Genomic DNA, 24922 nt, shown 5'->3' with positions numbered 1-24922 from the left:
AAGAAAAGACATAATTACGGTAAATGCGGTGGTATTCTATGTCAGGTTAATGTACATCTGTCGGTTGAAGTTTTGTTCGGTATCGGTTGAAAGTCGTCTTCTTTGCGCTGTTTTGCTCATTAAGCGTGAGCAATAAGCTTTGTCAATGCCATTAGATTTACAAAAAATGTTGGGCTAGCGTAATTTTAAGAATTCTAGGGAAACTGGGGATCCATGGCAAAGTTCATCAAGTGTCCATATCTCAAGTGGTCAAAACTTCTTCTTTGGTCTATCCGTTGTCTGTATAGCGTCTCATCAACTTCCTCGTCCAAGGGGGTCTTGTTATCTTGGAGAAAAACCAGAAAAACAGGTGAAAGAAACGGACCGTAGAAATCGCATTTTCATCACATCATTGTTTCTATCGTTGGGTCGTAAATCAAATCCAGGTTAATTACAGTTTCCTCACTCCTCAAACTCATCACTCTGGTAATTTGTTTGCACCTCATTAAAGCCTGCCCGCATCTAAATATCAACCCAATCGATATAACGACACCCAAGATACATAGTAGATACTTCCCAACATCCATTATGACTCCTTGAGCCCAGTCTCCTAAACCAGAGAACCAATTTCGCGGGTTCAACCATGACACCCAACCAGTCAGCTCATTACCTACAGCAGCAAGAGTGAGATTGTGTTTTCGGCGAAATTCCCACTTTAATTGGAGAATATCGTCCATCTTTTGGTCTATGACCTCTACCGGATCCTCGGTGCTATTTGTGATATACGTGCAACACTTCACGCCGTACTGTGTTGCCAATGTAACACAATATCCGCCTGTCACTGCTGTGAGGTAATTAAGAACCATTCTATGCTGTACCAGTTCTGTTTTATAAGCTTGAAGTTCTCTTCCAGTGTATCTAAACGTGTCATCATACATTTCAGTGATATTATCTAACAAATTGGCGAGTGCAGAAATGTATCTATAATTCATCACTCCTCGAGCGGTGCGAGTGAAATCTAACGCCACCAGAACCTGAATCCCGGTGGATTCATGGATCAGATCAGAGGCCGGATGCTCTAACCTTTCTGACAGTTGTCTTTTAACGAGGTGCTCGTAATGAGTGTGAGTATAAGGAGCTTGGGCACCACGGTGTATGTCTTTCATTTTATCATGAGTTACAGTCATTACTTCAGGCAATACTCTTCCAATATAACACAATCCTTCAGAGTTTGGGGCAAGCCACTTGTACGCCTTTCTCCCGCATATGAAATATGCATCATCGGGGAGAACATATGGGACGGAGAAAGACATTACCATATTACACACCTTCCAGGTGAAATCTCCTAGCCCTAATTCTTCCATCTGCTTAATACACGTATCAGGTTGTACGATATGTGCACAGTATCCTGGTGATACTTCTCCAACTCTAGTAATCCTATTTCCTAAGGTGTATCTATACCGGAAAGATTTTCCTCTACTGGCTATGTGGCGTACAAGCTCTGTATCTGTAGGCATTCTATCTGCTCTATGTGAAAAGGTCATGGTGTGGTTACTCCATGATACTTCCCAATTTCCCGGCTTTCTGGGATTGGAGATGTTAAAACATAATAGGGACCTATCCACGTGGTATTGGTGGAGCTTCAAACTAGGAGGGCTGGAGATATTAAACCTCCGGTCCACCGGTCTCCCACCATTTAACTCAAGTACCTCCCCTATCGTTAAAGGAAATGGTACTAGCCCTGATTTGCTATGACCCTGAGGTACTTGAGAGCATACCCAACAATCTGTTTTGTTTAATACATTACCCACTAAGGAGTGATAATCACTCAATGGATGCCGGTCCATATGGATATTAAAACTGGATTGGCATTTCTTTATACACCCATCCTCAATGATATTGTCACAGAGCCTACAGATACAGTTTTTTCTTAAACTAACAATCCTTCAAAACGTTTGCAAATAACAAGGTTGTTAGATCGTGCCCGGTACTCGCCTTTGCTTGGTGATTGGGTTGCTATTGGAAATTTACACCTCCGTCTCAGTCATTAGAACCTTTCTGGATCCTTTCTCGACCTCACTGGTACTCTCGCCGGAACAGACTGCTCTGGTCAACATCAGGGTCGACAGGAAAATCCATATCACAGTCTCCTGGGGCAAGTCCATCTTACAGGAGGAGAAAAGAAGAAATTTGTAATGGGGGTATAAGAAAATCAGTTTGAGGGGGAGAGAACTTGTTACGATAATAAGTTCTCTCGTCTTGTTGTTCTTCTTGTTCTGCTGTCATCTCAAAAAGGTGCTGTCTCTTCAGTCTTCCAAATGAACATTTTGGTGACGCAATATTCCTTCCTAACCAGCGATCTTTCTGTAAGGAGCAAAAATCTGGCATTACCATTGGTCCAACTGAGGGGTGACATACCATCTTTAAACCATGAAAACATGAATGAGAAGAGAGAGAGAGTCAAAAAAAACAAAAGAGAGAGAGAACACTTCATGTGCATATATATATTACATAACTCAACAACAAACAACAATAGGAAACGAGAAGCAAAGCATTTTTATCAAACATTTTTCAACATTAAGAAAACATTGGTAGCATTATCAAGCTGTCATATCTACGTGTCTAATGGTCTCCTTGAACAGTCCCTCCCCACCAGCACCTGCATTACTCCACTGTTTGTATCTGGCCAGAAATACATTGTGGCGGATAGGTCCTGCTGGGGTTTGGTAGGCTTCTGCAAGGACCAAGTGGATATGCAAAGTGTGAATTCTTACCGATAATCGTCAGAGATGGGGATAGAGAGAGAGAGAAAAACACTTTTCTTCACAAATACATTTACAACGTTTCACCTGGTCATTCCTGTGTCTTCAGTGAATGACCTCCCAATTTATTAACCGTTACCTCAGGCTTACCTCCAGTCCTAATGATCACCTTTCTTGACTACTTATCATGGGTGTGGCTCAAAATCCTTACTATATGATCCTTGATTATAATTGTGTGTGTTGTGATTTTGTTCATTTCTTGGTCTAGGGGGTCTAACTTTATGTGGGTTATTACAGTTGCTGGCGTAATGCCCTTCTCTTCTACAATGGTAACAAACCCTTGGCTTTCTCCAAGTGTCAGTGAACTGGGGTCTTGGCTGATTTGATGCCTCCTCAAACGCTTGGATGCTCATCACCCTCAACCGCTTTCCCTGTACCTCCCTGCTTCCTTGGATATTCTGGTTATGTTGTTGTCTAGGGGGTGCATATACCTTGTGTGTGCTTCTAGACCTGCAATCTCTTGCATAATGACCTTCCTCCTGGCAGTTATAACAGACTTTCATATTTGAATTTTTCGCAGTGGTGTGGGGCTTTTGTTGAGTTGGTCTTGTGGTTAGGGCCTGTATACTTGTTGCTATTAATTTGTTACTTAGCGACTCTCTGTATCTGGTGATGTTCTGATCATGACTAATGATGACCTCCCTTAATGCGTCCACCGAGATATCTTTCCAGTCTGGGTTGGTGGTCTGTACCCTTGTACTTAATTCATCCTTTAAACCATTCATTAGCACATATACTGCTGCTTCTCTGTGTGGTGTGCTTGTTTCAATGTTTTCTATACCCGTATACCTAGTCAGGTCCTGCAATGCCCGGTGGAAATAATTGGAAGTACTTTCCCTTTCGTTTTGTCTTATGGAGAAAATTTTGTTCCACTCGACAATGGCTGGGAAATGTACTTCCAACTGTCGGTTGATCTGCTTAATACATTCCTGATTGTGTTCCTCCGTCCAAGGTACCTCCGTGTCTAATTTACAATCAGCAATAAATTTCGCAGGGTCAACACTGGAGGGCAAACATACCCTCAGCACTATCCGCCAATCTTTGTTGGTGGGTTCTGTGGAGTTTCCTAGTTCTTTAATAAATCTTTGGCAGGCTACTAGATCTTTCCTAGGATCAGGGAATTCAGACATAATTGATCCCAATTCGGTCCGGGACCAAAGACAGCGCATTGCACTGTCCTTGACGGGAATGGTTCCATGATCGTCAGTCTTCCCATTGGGGACTGCAATCACCCTGACCGGATCGAACTCCGCTACATCATCTGGTGTTGGTTTTACAATATGTGGTTCATCTGTTGGTGCGTGATATAAAACATTGTACGTACCTGTGGACACGACCTCACCTGACCCTCCGTTAGGGGGTTTGATTATTGCCTTTACCGATTTGATCGTGTCCACCTGGATGTCTTGTAGGATGGCTTCTGGAAGAGGTGCCGACATTGTTCTGGGCTCACTTTCTTGTTTGTATTCCTGAGGGAAGTTTGACATGGGGTGCAACTTGCATAGGTTAATAGTTGTACATTCAACAACATTACAATAATCATTGTTACATTTATTACACTTATTCTTATAATCTATACTACAGTTGCTAAGAGCGTTTTTATTGTTCAACCTTGTGCTTCTCTCCGCAACCACAATCCTCCCTGTTGCCATGTCTCTCCTCTCAAGATAAGAGTCAGAAAAGTCAATTAAATCTCTTTGTAATTCACTTTCCTGTTGCCATAACTGCAAATAATCATAATGTTTGATTTGTCTCTTTGTTGATTTTATGAGACATATCCTCCTCCTTAAATTTTGTAACACCTCTGGGCTGAAGCTACCTATTCTTGGGAATTTCTCCCGGTCTTGTACCGTCATTCTCTCCCATTCATCACATAAAACCTCTGTGTGACTTCCATATTTCTCACACATGATATACCTGGCCGACCCAATTGGTCGGACCACTGAATCAACCCGAACCGAGGTTGATCGCCCCCTACCTGAACAACTGGCCCCCATAACTCTGCAGGCGTTGCTTGCTCTACCTCTGATCTCTATATCAAGGTCTTCAGCGAACCCTTACAGAAAACCAGATTGTTCACAATAGGCCGACGGTGGCGGTTTACCGAGTACCCCACTCACTCGCCCACGCCGACCAATACGACCTGATCACACCGATATGGTGCTGGCGTACTCGACACAGGGCACCTATAAAAACCTTCTGTTTACTGGAACATGCGAGGGTTATCCGCAGAACACTTACTCTTTCCAGTAAAGGTGGGGTTGTTAGATAGTTCCTGAGTGACCAGCGAACTTCCCTTCGTAAAAATAAAAAATTACACAAATCACGTCAGAATGTACAAATAGCGTTTGTGACCCCTTTACTCTAATGGTACTAGGTCAGGTTACTAACTACTGTACACAATTACGTGCGGTCCAGTCGTTCAGTACACAAACAACTAAGCTTATGTACGGAAAGACCAATGGAATCGAAACTTACGACTGCGAATTCCTTCAGCCAGAGCTTGTACGGCCTATATGGGTCTTGCACCAACCCTTCTTTTGGTGTTGTGCCTCTAAACTGTATAGCGGACTTCCCTGTTTACTGTACCTGGACCTGCTGGTCTACTATGACCTCCTGGTCTTGTTCTGTACGACCTCCTGGTCTTGTTACTGTACTGGTCCGCTATACTCTAATGCTCAAATATTATGTTTAACCAAGGATGCCTCCCTAGCCACCGTGCACGTCACTTACACGTATGTCCCTTCACGAGTACTCGATTTCTTTTTTGGTTCAACCTCTAAGTTATATAAACTTATGTAATACAAAAACACTCACTCATCACATGTACACTTTTGCTTCTATTTCTATTTCTGCGCAGAAATTTTTTCTTTAGCCCAGCTGTGTTACCAATTAGGAGCAGGATCTGTTAATTTAAATTTTGGATTTCCAAAAATAGACTTGCGTTATTTATCGCCTGTGGCGCTATTTACCGCTTTGCGTTACTTATCGCGTTGCGTTAAAAATCAACTTATCGTGACTTGAGCTACGTGGGCGTAACCGGACGCTCCGTTGCGTAATATACGCTGCGTGCGTCTGCCTTTGGATTGCGTACACAAGTCTTTTGTTAGGGACACGTGTACGCAAAGCAAAGATCCACCGTAACACAATTTATACTTTTATCAATGTAGATGATCCCTGATCATCTACCGCACACCACACTGATTTTGCCTTATCTCCCAGGCAAACCTGTGTGTTTGTCTATACTTTAACTATATCACCTCTATTCTTAAACTTATGAAATAACAGCAAATCTCTTTTAGCACTTTTATCAACTATAAAACTGGCAGACAGGAGAATGATATACGAAAATGAAACGGAAATGCAGATATATATGTGTGCGTGCGTGTGTACGCAAGACAGAAAAATAAACAGTTTTAAAAGACACTAGCGTTTTGTTCTTACCTCCGGTTCCCGGATTCCTTCAGCACTCTTTTATCTAAGCGAAGCAGACGCTTATCCCGTCAGCACTACGAGACAACCTCCCGCCCTTTGCTGAGGGATAATGTCTGCTGATCTACCTAGTGCGGATATGTGAAGGACAGGACGAGCCGCCAATTGATAAAGCTAAATATTTATCGTGTATATAACCCTTTATGAGGTCTAAGAACACTGTACGCTATCTACGTAAGAAGTACCGTAAGGGTACGCTAGTTGCGTATCGATCGCTTAGCCGTGATCGAGACGCACAGGCGTCACGTTCACTCACGGCCAAATGATCACAGGCAGGCACGCTATTAGCTGTTGACCAGCGTAATGATTCGCTATAGCGTAGCGACGCTCGGGACCACGAGGAGATCACCAGCGATGCAGACGCTCACAATGTTAAACCTTTATATCTATACCCTTAACAATGAAATACACAGTAAACATTAATGTAGAGACAAAGTGTAAGTGCAACCTTGTGTAACCTGATTAACTACAAAGCTGTTTGAGCGTCACCGACGCTCAGAGAATACTTAACACTATAAAGAATACACAGATACCTGGGCTTAGGGTCCGAAACCTATTATGTATTATGACTATCATACTTGCAAAAAGAATCACAGTACAAAGCATACACTACAATATAACATAAACCAACTAACCAGATAACTATGCAGGAAATACAATACAATACTATTCAAGTCTAATCAAGGAAAAATACGAGAGAACGAGAAGAGAGGGAGAGAGAGAAATGGCTCACAGTAAGACAATATGATTACGGAGAGAACTTACGCACAAGGGGAACGATCGCATGCGCCTCGATATCCAGCTCCCGATTATCAGCAATGAGAACCGTTGAAGAGAGTGAAGTTGGATATGGTCGGCCCGCTATTTATGCCCCACACACAATACAATTCAATGGTCCCTACAATCTCATTGTTCATTGGACACAGGAATTCGGCTTCGCATTATAACAAAAGGTCATAGGTTGATTCATACAGGTGGGCTGTGACTATTTCCAACTGCTCAGGTGGGAGGGAAACTGGGTTTCCCGCCGCATGGGTAATAAAGTGCAAATAAAGTAAATGTTCATAAACTTCTTATGTCCATAACTATTCGCACGAGCGATTGATCTGCTTCAAACCAACACCGGAATATTTCTAATTAAATATTCTTCCGATGGATACTAAACACCACTGTATTACTCCTATCTGACCCTTCGTATCAAACAAAGAGGGATTCCTCTGTTCATAAACATTCTATATTAACCAAACTTTCAGAATCTATCAAAGGGACCATGATCTACAAAATACATCATTACTGAAAATATGTTACGATTGAGTCGCATGCTACAACCACATAAACTCTACCGTAAATACGCATACCATGCGCCTGCGGGTGCCCGCGACTGTGAGTATGCGCACGTACGGGAGAGCGTACGCATGCGCAGCACGGACCTGTGTGAGGTGCAAATATGGTAGTGTGCATAGAGATATTTTTCTGACTTTGACACCACGGATCAAGTCTAAGAGGTTGGGGAGCAGTCGCTCAGAGGGAAACCTTCCAAGGACGGTGGTCGGATCAAGAATCCCTTCTCCCGATAAACATCCTGGAGTTAAGAGCCGTGTACAACGGCCTTCTGCAAGCAGCGCACCTTCTACAGGATCGGGCTGTTCAGGTGCAGTCGGACAACGTGACCACAGTGGCCTACATAAACCGACAAGGCGGAACGAAGAGCAGAGCTGCCATGTCAGAGGTGACAAGAATCCTCTTCTTGGAAGAAAGGCACGCGGTGGCGATGTCGGCAATCTTCATTCCGGGTGTAGACAACTGGGAAGCAGACTTCCTCAGCAGACCCGATCTCCATCCAGGAGAGTGGGGCCTCCATCCGGAGGTGTTTGAGGAGGTAACCGGTTGGTGGGGAGATTCCTCACATAGACATGATGGCCTCCCGCCTCAACAAGAAGCTGCGGAGGTACTGTTACAGGTCGAGAGACCCACAGGCAGTGGCGGTGGACGCACTGGTAACACCGTGGGTGTTCAAGTCAGTGTATGTGTTCCCTCCACTTCCTCTGATGCCAAAAGTTCTAAGAAGAACAAAGGTTCTGGCAATCCTCATTGCTCCGGATTGGCCAAGGAGGGCTTGGTACGCGGATCTGCTGGATCTTCTGCTGGAAGATCCAAGGCCGTTACCTCTTCGGGAGGATCTGCTACTGCAGGGGCTCATTCGCTTATCAAGACTTACCACGGCTACGTTTGACGGCATGGCGGTTGAACGCCAGATCTTAGCTCGGAAGAGTATCCCGAGTGAGGTCATTCCTACCCTGATACAGGCTAGGAAGGGGGTAACGTCTAAACATTAGTATCGCATTTGGAAAAAATATGTTTCTTGGTGTGAGTCCAAGAAGTTTCCTACGGTGGCGTTTCAACTTGGACGTTTTCTCCTTTTCCTGCAAGCAGGTGTGGATATGGGACTGAGATTGGGCTCCATCAAGGTCCAGATCTCTGCTTTGTCCATCTTCTTCCAAAAACAATTGGCTGTCCTCCCTGAGGTTCAGACCTTTTTGAAAGGGGTTCTGCACATCCAGCCTCCCTTTGTGACGCCAACGGCACCCTGGGATCTTGATGTGGTGTTGCAGTTCCTGCAGTCTGCTTGGTTCGAGCCTCTACAGGAGGCTGATCTCAAGTTTCTCATGTGGAAGGCGCTCACTTTGTTGGCCTTGGCTTCTGCACGACACGTGTCGGAATTGGGGGCTTTATCTTGTAAAAGCCCTTATCGGATCTTCCATGAAGACAGGGCGGAACTTAGGACTCGTCCACAGTTCCAGCCTAAGGTTGTATCGGCTTTCCATATCAACCAACCTATTGTGGTGCCAGTGGCTACTGACTCCTTAATTGCTTCAAAGGCCTTGGATGTAGTGAGGACTTTGAAGATTTATGTGAAGCGGACAGGTCGTCATAGGAAAAGTGACTCTCTATTTGTCCTCTAAGATCCCAAGAAAGTTGGGTGTCCTGCTTCTAAGCAGTCGATTTCACGCTGGATCAGGTTCACTATCCAGCATGCTTATTCCATGGCAGGATTGCCGTGTCCAAAATCTGTAAAGGCCCACTCTACTCGTAAAGGGGGCTCTTCCTGGGCGGCTGCCCGGGGTGTCTCGGCTGTACAACTCTGCCGAGCAGCTACTTGGTCAGGGTCGAACACGTTTGCCAAGTTTTACAAGTTCGATACTTTGGCCTCTGATGACTTCAAGTTTGGTCAAGCAGTGTTGCAGGAGCCTCCGCGCTCTCCCTCCCGTACTGGGAGCTTTGGTACATCCCCATGGTACTAATATGGACCCCAGCATCCTCTAGGACGTAAGAGAAAATAGGATTTTAATTACCTACCGGTAAATCCTTTTCTCGTAGTCCGTAGAGGATGCTGGGCGCCCGCCCAGCGCTGCGTTTTCCTGCATTGGTTTTATAGTTCAGTACTGCCTGGTTCCTAGGTAAGTTCTGCGTTATTTATACCCCTTTTCCACTAGCTCAAAAAACACGGGTAAATGCACGGGGGCGTGCATTTACCCGTGTTTTTGGCAAGTGGAAAAGGGTCAACCCGGATCAAGTGACCCGTGAATCCTACCCGGCTATTTACCTGGGTAGGACACGGGAATGATCCGGGTAGGGTTCTAGTGTAAACGGGAGCCGTGTCGATGCGACACGGCTCCCGTTTACACTGTATGGAAGGGCGGCGCTGGGAGATCATGTGATCTCCCTGCGCCGCCCCTGCCGCGTCACTAGAAGCGTCACCAACCCGGCATATGCCGGGTTGTGACTGCTGATGGGAAAGGGGACGAGCACGGGTCGCAGCAGGGGGCAGCTCCCGTGTCAGGCTCCCGGCTGCGACCCGTGATCGTAAGTGGAAAAGGGGTATTACTGTTTCAGCTGTTGCTGAGTTGTTCCGGCATGTTGGCCGGATTTGCCTTGTTGTGTGAGCTGGTGTGAATCTCGCCACTATCTGTGTAATTCCTTCTCTCGAAGTATGTCGTCTCCTCGGGCACAGTTACTAGACTGAGTCTGGTAGGAGGGGCATAGAGGGAGGAGCCAGCCCACACTATTAAACTCTTAAAGTGGCAATGGCTCCTGGTGGACCCGTCTATACCCCATGGTACTAATATGGACCCCAGCATCCTCTACGAGAAAAAGGATTTTCCGGTAGGTAATTAAAATCCTATTTATACCCAAGACATTCAAGAACAAACCTAATAGTTATTGCCTGAAATAATCCATATAGGCTGTCTAGTACAGTGTAGGTTGACGAGTCATTTCCAGAATGCCACCGCTGGTTGGCTGGGATCTTCTGCCAGTTACATTGTTTTTCTGGTACAGTAGAAGAAAAGGGCGAGTAATGTTCTTTCATGTTCTGTTGGGTCGTTTCCTACGTTAAAATGTACAGAGTGAACCTCTGATCACAGGGCAGTGTTATACCTCCAATACAAATTGACATCAGACCAAAAAGAGGATCAAAGTTCTAGTGGATAAAAAGAAGCCAACTGCAGCCTTAGTTTACATCTGTGGGGTACAATGTAGGTGATAAAGTACTTTACGTTGTCCCCGACCGTTGCTGGTTGGCCCCTGTGCTTCTGAAAGCATAAACCCAGAATGCGTCTGGTCTTCATTTTAGCTAGGAGCGATAGTCTCTTCTCAGTCAGCCACAACCTCATACGTCGGAGATATTAAGCGCTCAGCTGCCTAGTACTGACCTCCGTATCAAACATTTAGGGGGTAATTCAATTATCCAAGGGGAAGGGGTGGATGGTAATGGCACCTCATCTCGCCCACCCCCCTCATAGCCTGATCTCACCCCTGACTCATGGATTATTGGATACAGCCCTTATGGAGCGCAGAAGTCAGTTAGTGCGGAGCCACTGTAAGCACAGGTATCTAGCCTCACTTACAAGCACTGCTGGGTAAATTCTCATTGAATCGACCCCTCAAAATTCAGCCTCACCAGAGAACTGAGTAAAAAGTGTGTGTGACCTGTGAGAACTGACGGCATATTATGTGTAAGGTTATATAGCGCCGTAAGACGATCAACGTGGAAACAGAGTTCTGTCAGAATATTGGCTAAAACTTGACAGAGCCCAAATTAGTTGACTCTGGATGGTGTTAAAGGGAGAACGTTTCGGGTTTCCCCACATGGGAAATGCAGTTGAAGTACTAAACCCATTGTGGCCTTTCCCACGCCCTAGCCCACGCTGACATTGTCGCAGTAGTTGCCAGAGCAACTTCCATGAATCAGACGCTGCAGAGCCCAAAATGGCGACCACGAGACTCCCCTGCTGGATCATCTCGCTCCGGGTCTAGGCACCGGGTCACCGTTTTCAGTGGAGACGGCGAATAATGTTTGTGAGAGTCCGGAGCACAAGACTCCATATCAGGCGGCCATCTTGGTGTGCTTATACTAAATGTTTAAAAATAGCAGCATTAATTGTAAGAGTAATAATTTGAGAACCTGCCGCCTTTATTTCTCTTGCACTGAGTACTCCTTAGAAGCCTGAATAAATGTGACTTCAGCAGACACCAAGCTTAATGTCCTAGCCTCGGCGACTTGTTTCCCAGGCATGGCACGCTTGGTGTCCAGGCTGAGCTCACATCTGCCCAGGAGCAACACAACAAAGGGGTAGACGGCGACCGGGGGGTATCGGGTGCCTGGCTCGCCATCCTCTCCAGCTTGTGCTGTCGGATTAATTTTAGCCATGTGTTAATGCACAACGAACATGGCTTATGTGGAAGTCAAGCTGTGCTAATCTCCCACGAGTTGTGCCGCAATCTGTTTTGACTTCTGAAATCGAGAAAAAAAGTCATTTGTGGAACACTGACTTTCAAAATACCAGAGATTATTAAAATGATCCCCAGGATTAATCCTGTCTTGTGTTTTTTTTTTTAGGTGTCTACCGCAGATGGGTATAATGTACATATGTGTTACTGCGTTGTATTATTTCTGCTATTGCTGCACTGTTTGCGCGCAATCATTTTATTTTGGGAGCTTGAGTTTTGTTTTCTATTGGCGTCCGGTTTAATGCTGAGGTTAAACGGTTTCAGTTTCCTCCAGTCTGTATTATTGCTGCCCATTATATTGACACCAACCAGCCTACTATTTAGTACTATATATGTCACAGATGCACCAAATCCAGGATTTTGCTAAAATGAGACGGGTGTCTAGGCCAGGTCTGCGCCCATCCAAGAGGTTTGTCCCCGCCCCCCCCCCCCCCTTCCCAAGTCCCAATCTCTCTGTGATTTTAGCATACAGGATGCAGGGTTTGTCGTTTTTCAAATGCAAAATACTTTTTTAAGGTCAGATTTTATAACGTAGATGGATCCGGATTAATTTTAACAGCGGGTGTTTTGATATGGCTCATATAAAATGAATCCGCAGCGTCACATTGCGTTGCGACTAAGATGCATTTGCGGCAGAAAAGTCGCCTGACACTAGCAGAGTCTTGTGGGACTCGGTGCTACTGCAGCGATGATGTGTGAGGACACATCTGTATTTATAAGAGATTTCGATGTATTGAGTAGAGCGCTGGAGGTCTAGGGTTTTATGATACAGTGACTGCGCTGAGTAATGACCGCACCCGGTGAGCACACTATATATTGTACAGTGGATGCTACCCGGTTATTATGTGCGAGGGTGTTAATGTGGCCACCTAGAGAATGTATATAGTATTAGTGTAACTCATGGATGGCGCTTGTAGTGCAGAGGTGTAGCACAGTAATAGTGTTCATTCTAGCACCCTGCACCTTTTAAATCCTGTGCAGTTCCTCTTTGCTGCCTGAGTTGTCGCTCTCTGCTCTGGTGCTTCTCAGCACACAGGTCTGTATCACAGCACTGAGTAACAGATCAGAGTATGCTAAGAAGCATCACAGCAAAGAGTGACACCCCAGGCAGGAAAGAGGAACTGCACGGATTTTGAAAGGTGCAGGGTGCTAGAATGAACACTACAGTAAGCAGACCTGGTCTCACGGCATGATGTGTAACCATACGTTCCATCTGATATGTCTGCAGCAGATAGTGAGACACGGTTCATCTACTCCGTGTGTATAGGGTGTAACGGCAGTATGACAAAGCACATTCCCAGGACTCACAGTACACATATTTGAATACTGCACACCTTTACTTCTTCAAATGAATATTATTTTCCAAGATATAATAATCACTGTAATGAGGATGAAACTGTAATTATTGCCGTTGTGTAGAATTGCCCGCACTACAGACAGAATTTGGATTTGCGGTGTCTGCCATCGATGGGTCATTCATTGACTGTGGAGCCGAATTTCAGCAGTCATTTAATTCCTATTACCGGGCTTGGTGCTGGACATTATAGGGTACAGAGGTATGGGTGGAACCTGTCACCGGTTATTGAGGAGCCAGCGACGGGCGCACAGGCGTCGTAATGTTTCATCACTTAAAAAGTAACCCAAAAAGATGTGACCGTGGCATCAATTTGTTACGTGTTGTGGCAATATGGGGCCGGTGGTCTGTTAGCCTCCCGCTGTGAGATTCATCCTCTCCGGAGACCGGGAAAGCGTACCGCGCACCGAGAGGGGAACGTTTGTGTACGTCCCCCTTAGGAAGTGAGTGTTCTTTCTGATTTCCTAACAAAATGGTTTTTTACCTGGTGGCCACAAGTGATTGTGTAGAGAGTGTAGCTACCACGCAGACCGTTGCCAGGTGATATTGTTCCCTTATGAGGTGCTGTACTCTATACTGACGGCATTACTTTACCCCCCCCCCCCCCCCAGCTTTGATATTCTTGACAATTTTCCATAAAGCTGCTGTCCTGCTCTGCAGTGCAGATTGTATCCTCCACGATGATCGCAAAGTAGCCTAAATTCCGAATCTCAGCGTACTAACTGGGTGTATGTGCCAAGTGTGCGGCGGAACACGCCGTTGCGTCTTGATCCGTCCTCTCTCTCGTTTATCAAATTGTCACTAGGTTTAATTATACCGTGACCGTATCACCGTTATCACGGGCCTGGCATTAAGGCAGAACTACACTTCTAAGCCAATCTTAAAGCGCTTCTGTTCCTTGAAAATATCACTCATACTAGATGGAATCTGTATGCAGCGCGCTGCAGCTCTGTTTTTGGTTCTTTAGAAAATTCTCAAGATTATCAAATGTCGGCTGCGGGAGCTGTGGCTACAGGTCTCTAGGGGTGCTACAGAGGCGTGACCGCTGACCGTACTACCTGAGCTGCCCTGAAATGGTTAATTGTATGTTCTGTATATACGTTCAGCCCTGCGAACACGAACTAACGTGTCTTTCTGTTTGTTTCCTCCTCATGTTTTCCCGTTGGGTTCCCTTGAATCTCCCAGGAGCCAGCCAAAAGTAAGCGAAACCCTTAATCTGTGATGCTCTGTAAATATTGTGCGGTGACTGAGCAGCAGCTGATGTCTGTCACGTGTATGAGGCCCCCAGCCAGCTGCAGGAATGCTGAGACTGTGGGCCCGGCTCTTGCAGACTGTCCGAGGCTTTTATTAACATAGTACCAGAAAGATTTGGGTCCCTTGTCGGCTCTCATTACACACAAGCTGAGAGCTCTTGCTGTAAGATTCCACATCCCAACCCGGTGCTCTCTGCTGAATACTGCTGGAGTCGGGGCTGAGACAGATGATGTAGTGAGGCCGTCCAAGCAGGATGTGACCAACAGATTCCAGCTGGGGAGGAGAATTGGAATAATTTGCAGGGGAAAAAATAAATAATGTGTGTATATATGTATGTATGTATATGTGTGTGTGTGTGTGTGTGTGTGTATATATATATATATATATATATATATATTATATACTCAATTTTCACAGGTACTGAAAAAAGAGAAACCAGCACTCCCTTTTAGAGATGGAAAGTGGAAAATAAATGATTATTCTTCAGAAAGATTCCATTACATATAGACTGACAGCTGCAGCCCGACAGCTGTTTCAACCAGCACAGAGTCGTTTTTATTTATATATATATATATATATATATAGCACAAAACTGCTCTCTGGTTGCTGTATGTCCTATGCAGAGAGCACAGTGGAATTAGACAATGTTGGTGACAGAAATACATCATGATACAGTAGGAAAGCACAGATAGAAGTCAGTTTTTTTTGTTTTTTTGTTTATGTTAGCCAATTTTAAAAAGCCAGTAAAAGTTGCAAGACTGTATGGGTCGTTAATAAACGAAAGCTACATGAAGGTTGATAGCCCTTTAAATACCATGATCCCGCCAGCTGTACTGTTTCTGTGCATGCAGGTAGTGCCAGTGACTGCCCGTCCTATCATACTGTGTGTCCCTAACATTACTCTCCTGTCTGTGTAGGTGTTCGCATACGATCACTGCTTCTGGTCTATGGATGAATCTGTTAAAGAGAAGTTTGCAGGTAAAATGCGACGCTGCGTACACCGTGAAGCGCCAAATGGATAAGCTGTAATAATAAGATGTGGGCGTAGCCTTTTGCTAGAAGCGGACAAGGTCGGTTAGATGATTGCACAGGTCAGGCCTGTAGCTCAGGACAAAGCGTTATAGGAAAGCACAAACCTGCTGCTCCTGGCTGCACGGCACCTGTATACGTGATATAATGGGATGATCCCTGTACCGCTACACATTGCCGCGATATACCGGTAGGCGGCAGGAAAACTGCAAAGTCCCATGTAAAGTCATTCAATAGGGCATTAGGCCGCCATGTAAGCTCGCGTCATTGGCTCCACTACTATAGAATTGGCTACTGGAGGATGATGGAAGTTACTATCTAGTCTCTACATCCCTTTTAAAGAGTCACTGTATATATTTACAATCGGGGGGCTTCATGACCGGGGTTGTTTTCCTTCATCTGCTAAGACTATTGGAATCTGATAAATGCTGTCTTCACGATGTCGCTCAGGATGGACAAGCTTTTACACAATAATTTATCCACTAGGGGGAGTTCTTCAGAAGAGCATTTGTATTATATTCATCTTCTTGCAAAGAAACGGGCTATTCCCCATTCTTGATAATAATAATTACCGTACTATAATATTATTATTTATTATTATTAAGTGTGTGTGTATGTGTGTGTGTATGTGTATATATATATATATATATATATATATATATATATATATATATATAATGTATAATATATGTATTCAATTACTGTCGGAACTGCCGTCTTCTTGGAAAGACATCAGTTTCCGACTTTTTTTAGGTCGGAAACACTTCTGACCTATTCAGTGCCCCTGACGTTATTCCGACAAGTCTGCAATTCCGACTGGGCGGAATAGCCGCGGATCCACGTGTTTTGTCGGAAGCGCGTCCAAATCCGACAGATTTTAGCTCCGTTTCCACCAATGTCAATCCAACTTTAAAAAAAGTCGGATTGACACTGTCGAGAACGGCCAAATCCTGTCTGATTTGGGCGCTCATTGAATTCTGCATTGTCGGATCTTTTCCGTCGTAAAGGATCCGACCAGCATTGAATAATCCCCCATAGTATAATGGCGCATAATAAGGTATATTTCAAGGATCTATACTGGAAAGAATCTGACGTGAGATGTGTAACGCTGTATTTTATCCTCTCCCCAGGACAAGATGTGGTCTTTCAGTGCCTTGGCGAGAACATTCTCCAAAATGCCTTTGAGGGCTATAACGCCTGCATATTTGCCTATGGCCAGACCGGTAAGTTTCATAAACTAGGTATGCGCTACAATAATTGGTATATGTTCATCATTTTGACATTCACAATATCGACTCGGTCTGAATGTCAAGTGTCAATGTGACCTGTTGACAGCCGACGTTAGGACGATTTAAAGGCTAGCGTTAGGCTGCTGTTAAGTTTAATGGTTTATTTTAAAGGTTTATTTCAATTGATTTTAATCCGTTTAAAATAAATCTAAATTGAGGTTGTGTTTCAGGGGTTAAAATGCACTTTTACTAAAGGACAATTTTTAATATTGATTTTGAAGTGTTAGTAAATGTGTGATTTAGCCGCTGCACGTGACCTGCTGACCTCCCGTCCGTGTCACCATTCGGAATGTCGGCAAATCGTACCACACCCAAGTAATCTGCTCTTGATTTTTATGGCTTGCCAATAACTCCGATTTCTTCCAATGTTGCGGTATCTTGCTCTGGTTATTTGGGTTATCTTACCAGAAATCCCGAAGTGCAATCTTCAATTACATTTACTGCACCCCTTTAACTGTACACGTCGCCCCAAGAGATTTAATTAGAAAGAGAATCTTTCCTATTGGTTGAAATACATCCTGTGATGTCTTCGCAGCCAATAGGAAAACTGTCAGTGCTTCTTCTGTACCTCCGGTATTGTCGGACAAACCAGATGGGATAATATGGGGTATATTCAATTGATGTTGAATTACTTAATTTGTCGAAAAACTGGGCTTTTTCGACCAAAAAACCATGTCGAATCGGATTCGGCAATTCCGTACGGCACTTTTCGACAAAAAAACGGTAGTTTCAGTTTCGACTTTTGACTATTCGACAATTTCATGTCTGTAATATTAAAAATGCGGCATTTCGACAAAAGTATATTCAATTGAAGAATGTCGAATCGGTATCAGTGCTTTTCGACATTCATTTCGTCAATTTCATTGCGCCTACTTTTTCTGGCGTGAGCTGATAAGAAATCTTAAATACTTTTATTTTTTGGTGCTTTTTTGATTTCTAATAGCTTATCTATTTATATTTGAAATGATTATCTACTTGGTTTTTCTATTTATGACCCACAGTATTATATATTCGATTTTTTTTAAAGAATATTTTTTCCTGTACTCGACTGAGGGAAATGTATCCATGGTTCCACGGTTTTACCCAGGATACACTTCTCCAAAGCCACTCCTCTCTCCTCACTCCCGTTTTTGAGACTTCAGGGAGACGAGCAGCCATTACAGTCAGCTCTCTTGTGGAATTTTAGGACAATCCCTGCGTTTTCCAATATTATATATCCTATTTTCTCTATCGTCCTAGTGGATGCTGGGGTTCCTGAAAGGACCATGGGGAATAGCGGCTCCGCAGGAGACATGGCACAAAAAGTAAAGCTTTCCGATCAGGTGGTGTGCACTGGCTCCTCCCCCTATGACCCTCCTCCAAGCCTCAGTTAGATTTTTGTGCCCGGCCGAGAAGGGTGCAATCTAGGTGGCTCTCCTAAAGAGCTGCTTAGAAAAGTTTAGCTTAGGTTTTTTATTTTACAGTGAGTCCTGCTGGCAACAGGATCACTGCAACGAGGGACTTAGGGGAGAAGAAGTGAACTCGCCTGCGTGCAGGATGGATTGGCTTCTTGGCTACTGGACATCAGCTCCAGAGGGACGATCACAGGTACAGCCTGGATGGTCACCGGAGCCTCGCCGCCGGCCCCCTTGCAGATGCTGAAACAAGAAGAGGTCCAGAATCGGCGGCAGAAGACTCCTCAGTCTTCTAAAGGTAGCGCACAGCACTGCAGCTGTGCGCCATTTTCCTCTCAGCACACTTCACACGGCAGTCACTGAGGGTGCAGGGCGCTGGGAGGGGAGCGCCCTGGGAGGCAAATGAAAACCTATTTGGCTAAAAAATACCTCACATATAGCCTCCGGGGGCTATATGGAGATATTTAACCCCTGCCAGAATCCACTAAAGAGCGGGAGACGAGCCCGCCGTAAAAGGGGCGGGGCCTATCTCCTCAGCACACAGCGCCATTTTCCTTACACAGCTCCGCTGGTCAGGACGGCTCCCAGGTCTCTCCCCTGCACTGCACTACAGAAACAGGGTAAAACAAGAGAGGGGGGGCAAAATAGTGGCAAAAATTATATTATAAAAGCAGCTATACAGGGAGCACTTATTATAAGGCTATCCCTGTCATATATATAGCGCTTTGGTGTGTGCTGGCAGACTCTCCCTCTGTCTCCCCAAAGGGCTAGTCGGGTCCTGTCTTCGTTAAGAGCATTCCCTGTGTGTCTGCTGTGTGTCGGTACGTGTGTGTCGACATGTATGAGGACGATATTGGTGTGGAGGCGGAGCAATTGCCAAATATGGGGATGTCACCTCCTAGGGGGTCGACACCAGAATGGATGCCTTTATTTATGGAATTACGGGATAGTGTCAACACGCTAAAGCAGTCGTTTGACGACATGAGACGGCCGGACAATCAATTAGTGCCTGTCCAGGCGCCTCAAACACCGTCAGGGGCTGTAAAACGCCCTTTGCCTCAGTCGGTCGACACAGACCCAGACACAGGCACTGATTCCAGTGGCGACGGTGACGAATCAACCGTATTTTCCAGTAGGGCCACACGTTATATGATCTTGGCAATGAAGGAGGCGTTACATTTAGCTGATACTACAGGTACCACTAAACAGGGTATTATGTGGGGTGTGAAAAAACTACCTATAGTTTTTCCTGAATCAGAAGAACTAAATGAGGTGTGTGATGAAGCGTGGGTTGCCCCCGATAAAAAGATGCTAATTTCAAAGAAGTTATTGGCTTTATACCCTTTCCCGCCAGAGGTTAGGGCGCGCTGGGAAACACCTCCTAGGGTGGACAAGGCGCTCACACGCTTATCTAAACAAGTGGCGTTACCCTCTCCTGAGACGGCCGCACTTAAAGATCCAGTAGATAGGAGGATGGAAAATATCCAAAAAAGTATATACACACATACAGGTGTTATACTACGACCAGCTATAGCGACAGCCTGGATGTGCAGTGCTGGAGTAGCTTGGTCAGAGTCCCTGATTGAAAATATTGATACCCTGGATAGGGACAATGTTTTACTGTCTTTAGAGCAAATAAAGGATGCATTTCTTTATATGCGTGATGCACAGAGGGATATCTGCACACTGGCATCACGGGTAAGTGCTATGTCCATTTCGGCCAGAAGAAGTTTATGGACGCGACAGTGGTCAGGCGATGCGGACTCAAAACGGCATATGGAAGTTTTGCCGTATAAAGGGGAGGAGTTATTTGGAGTCGGTCTATCAGATTTGGTGGCCACGGCTACAGCCGGGAAATCCACCTTTTTACCTCAAGTTACTCCCCAACAGAAAAAGACACCGACTTTTCAACCGCAGCCCTTTCGTTCCTTTAAAAACAAGAGAGCAAAGGGATATTCATATCTGCCACGAGGCAGAGGAAGGGGGAAGAGACAGCAACAGGCAGCTCCTTCCCAGGAACAGAAGCCCTCCCCCGCTTCTACAAAAGCCTCAGCATGACGCTGGGGCTTCTCAAGCGGACTCGGGGGCGGTGGGCGGTCGTCTCAAGAATTTCAGCGCGCAGTGGGCTCACTCGCAGGTAGATCCCTGGATCCTGCAGATAATATCTCAGGGATACAGGTTGGAACTAGAGACAGATCCACCTCGCCGTTTCCTGAAGTCTGCTTTACCAACGTCCCCCTCCGAAAGGGAGACGGTCTTGGAAGCCATTCACAAGCTGTACTCTCAGCAGGTGATAGTCAAGGTACCTCTTCTACAACAAGGAAAGGGGTATTATTCCACTCTATTTGTGGTACCGAAGCCGGATGGCTCGGTAAGACCTATTCTAAATCTGAAGTCATTGAACCTGTACATAAAGAAGTTCAAGTTCAAGATGGAGTCACTCAGAGCAGTGATAGCGAACCTGGAAGAAGGGGACTTTATGGTATCCTTGGACATCAAGGATGCGTACCTCCACGTTCCAATTTACCCCTCACACCAGGGGTACCTCAGGTTCGTCGTACAAAACTGTCACTATCAGTTTCAGACGCTGCCGTTCGGATTGTCCACGGCACCTCGGGTCTTTACAAAGGTAATGGCCGAGATGATGATTCTTCTTCGAAGAAAAGGCGTATTAATTATCCCATACTTGGACGATCTCCTGATAAGGGCAAGGTCCAGAGAACAGCTAGAGATGGGATTAGCACTGTCTCAAGAAGTGCTAAAACAGCACGGGTGGATTCTGAATATTCCAAAATCCCAGTTAATGCCAACAACTCGTCTGCTGTTCCTAGGGATGATTCTGGACACGGTTCAGAAAAAGGTTTTTCTCCCGGAGGAAAAAGCCAAGGAGTTATCCGAGCTTGTCAGGAACCTCCTAAAACCAGGAAAGGTGTCTGTACATCAATGCACAAGAGTCCTGGGAAAAATGGTGGCTTCTTACGAAGCAATTCCATTCGGCAGATTCCACGCAAGAATTTTCCAGAGGGATCTGTTGGACAAATGGTCAGGGTCGCATCTTCAGATGCACCAGCGGATAACCCTGTCTCCAAGGACAAGGGTATCTCTTCTGTGGTGGTTGCAGAGTGCTCATCTATTGGAGGGCCGCAGATTCGGCATACAGGATTGGATCCTGGTGACCACGGACGCCAGCCTGAGAGGCTGGGGAGCAGTCACACAAGGAAGAAACTTCCAGGGAGTGTGGACGAGCCTGGAAACGTCTCTTCACATAAACATTCTGGAACTAAGAGCAATCTACAATGCTCTAAGCCAGGCAGAACCTCTGCTTCAGGGAAAACCGGTGTTGATCCAGTCGGACAACATCACGGCAGTCGCCCATGTGAACAGACAGGGCGGCACAAGAAGCAGGAGTGCAATGGCAGAAGCTGCAAGGATTCTTCGCTGGGCAGAGAATCATGTGATAGCACTGTCAGCAGTGTTCATCCCGGGAGTGGACAACTGGGAAGCAGACTTCCTCAGCAGACACGACCTTCACCCGGGAGAGTGGGGACTTCATCCAGAAGTCTTCCACATGCTGGTAACCCGTTGGGAAAGACCAATGGTGGACATGATGGCGTCTCGCCTCAACAAAAAACTGGACAGGTATTGCGCCAGGTCAAGAGATCCGCAGGCAATAGCTGTGGACGCGCTGGTAACGCCTTGGGTGTACCAGTCGGTGTATGTGTTTCCTCCTCTGCCTCTCATACCAAAAGTATTGAGAATTATACGGCAAAGAGGCGTAAGAACGATACTAGTGGTTCCGGATTGGCCAAGAAGGACTTGGTACCCGGAACTTCAAGAGATGATCACGGAAGATCCGTGGCCTCTACCTCTAAGGAGGGACTTGCTTCAGCAGGGTCCCTGTCTGTTTCAAGACTTACCGCGGCTGCGTTTGACGGCATGGCGGTTGAACGCCGGATCCTAAAGGAAAAAGGCATGCCGGAAGAAGTCATTCCTACTTTGATTAAAGCAAGGAAGGAAGTAACCGTGCAACATTATCACCGCATTTGGCGAAAATATGTTGCGTGGTGCGAGGATCGGAGTGCTCCGACGGAGGAATTTCATCTGGGTCGATTCCTACATTTCCTGCAATCAGGATTGTCTATGGGTCTCAAATTGGGATCTATTAAGGTTCAAATTTCGGCCCTGTCGATTTTCTTCCAGAAAGAATTGGCTTCAGTCCCTGAAGTCCAGACTTTCGTTAAGGGAGTGCTGCATATACAGCCTCCTGTGGTGCCTCCAGTGGCACCGTGGGATCTCAATGTGGTTTTGGACTTTCTAAAATCTCATTGGTTTGAACCACTAAAAAATGTGGATTTGAAATATCTCACATGGAAAGTGACCATGCTACTAGCCCTGGCTTCGGCCAGGAGAGTGTCAGAACTGGCAGCTTTATCTTACAAAAGCCCATATCTGATTTTCCATTCGGACAGGGCGGAACTGCGGACTCGTCCGCATTTTCTCCCTAAGGTGGTGTCGGCATTTCATCTGAACCAGCCTATTGTAGTGCCTGCGGCTACAAGTGACTTGGAGGACTCCAAGTTACTGGACGTTGTCAGAGCATTGAAAATATATATTGCAAGGACAGCTGGAGTCAGAAAATCTGACTCGTTGTTTATATTGTATGCACCCAACAAGATGGGTGCTCCTGCGTCTAAGCAGACGATTGCTCGTTGGATCTGTAGCACAATCCAACTTGCACATTCTGTGGCAGGCCTGCCACAGCCTAAATCTGTAAAGGCCCACTCCACAAGGAAGGTGGGCTCATCTTGGGCGGCTGCCCGAGGGGTCTCGGCATTACAACTTTGCCGAGCAGCTACGTGGTCAGGGGAGAACACGTTTGTAAAATTTTACAAATTTGATACTCTGGCTAAGGAGGACCTGGAGTTCTCTCATTCGGTGCTGCAGAGTCATCCGCACTCTCCCGCCCGTTTGGGAGCTTTGGTATAATCCCCATGGTCCTTTCAGGAACCCCAGCATCCACTAGGACGATAGAGAAAATAAGAATTTACTTACCGATAATTCTATTTCTCGGAGTCCGTAGTGGATGCTGGGCGCCCATCCCAAGTGCGGATTATCTGCAATAATTGTACATAGTTATTGTTAACTAATTCGGGTTATTGTTGTAGGGAGCCATCTTTCAGAGGCTCCTCTGTTATCATACTGTTAACTGGGTTTAGATCACAAGTTGTACGGTGTGATTGGTGTGGCTGGTATGAGTCTTACCCGGGATTCAAAATTCCTCCCTTATTGTGTACGCTCGTCCGGGCACAGTACCTAACTGAGGCTTGGAGGAGGGTCATAGGGGGAGGAGCCAGTGCACACCACCTGATCGGAAAGCTTTACTTTTTGTGCCCTGTCTCCTGCGGAGCCGCTATTCCCCATGGTCCTTTCAGGAACCCCAGCATCCACTACGGACTCCGAGAAATAGAATTATCGGTAAGTAAATTCTTATTTTTTTTTTATATCCTATATATGATTCCAAACGGCGGGAAGTCTAATCCAGGCCACCCACTATTCGACAATTGGTCAGTTTTCGACAGAGGGCGTGTCAAATCCGTTTTTAATTGAATATGTCGAATTCAGGGTCCCGGGTGGAGGGTTTCGGTTGTCGAATAGTGTCGAATCCAAAAACTGACGAATCCACGCCGTAATTCGACATCAATTGAATATACCCCTTAGCATGAATTCAGGGCAAAATTGTAGTAAAAGCACGCAGCGCCTGTGACTTGCCCCTAATTCAGTTGACCCCCCTGTGTGGTACAAATGATCTCTATGTGTCTCTCTAACCTTGCTCCCTTTCTCTGTGAGGTTGCCCGTGAATCTCAGGGAATTTCTGGGAGTCTACGCCAAGTTTCCCCAATCTGTGCATCTTCCATATACCCCATCTCTCTTCCAGGCTCCGGTAAGTCTTACACCATGATGGGCACAGCAGACCAGCCCGGGCTGATCCCCAGACTATGCAGTACGCTCTTCGACAGAACGCAGCAAGCCGAGACGGACGAGCTGAGCTTCAAGGTGGAAGTTTCCTACATGGAAATATACAACGAAAAAGTCCGGGACCTCCTGGATCCCAAAGGGTGAATTCCCAATGATTTACATTTTGCTTCTGATGTAACCGCACGTCTGCGCGAATACACAGCGCAATCCGCTAGTCTTACATTTCCATTGTTTGTGCTGTTTGGTATAAGCTAAAATGTCAACTGGAAACATTCTGCAGAGTTCTAAATCCAAGTACACCGCTGGCAGATCATCTCCTCTTACCCACAGGAACGCCTCAGGCAGCATATTTGGGCTAAGTCCTGGTCATCTCCCGTAGGGCGCCTGGTTTCCTGACTCATCTGAGATGTGTGATCTGAATGCTAGGATTTAAAGGGATCTGTCCTCTGCACACAAATATTATTACGTCTCTTTCTTATATTCAGTAATGTCCTGTCTGCTGGGCAGCAATGAATGTGTAGTTAGACAGACGCTCCACCTCTA

The 24922-nt window shown here is 45.7% G+C and overlaps 1 protein-coding gene across 2 annotated transcripts in view; it reads left to right on the top strand.

The window, feature by feature from the left end:
* KIF13B (kinesin family member 13B) overlaps nt 1–24922 on the top strand; it is a 253470-nt gene that overhangs the window by 68181 nt on the left and 160367 nt on the right. For both annotated transcript variants that reach the window (XM_063915075.1, XM_063915076.1), the window contains exons 3-6: nt 14623–14635; nt 15609–15669; nt 16851–16943; nt 24339–24519. In XM_063915075.1, the coding sequence (XP_063771145.1) occupies nt 14623–14635; nt 15609–15669; nt 16851–16943; nt 24339–24519 (348 nt within the window). The remainder of the gene's footprint in view (nt 1–14622; nt 14636–15608; nt 15670–16850; nt 16944–24338; nt 24520–24922) is intronic.

This window comes from Pseudophryne corroboree, chromosome 4 (assembly GCF_028390025.1).
Source record: "Pseudophryne corroboree isolate aPseCor3 chromosome 4, aPseCor3.hap2, whole genome shotgun sequence".
NCBI classification, from domain to species: domain Eukaryota; kingdom Metazoa; phylum Chordata; class Amphibia; order Anura; family Myobatrachidae; genus Pseudophryne; species Pseudophryne corroboree.
Note: the sequence above shows the minus strand (reverse complement) of the source record. Positions and strands in the feature narration are given on the sequence as shown.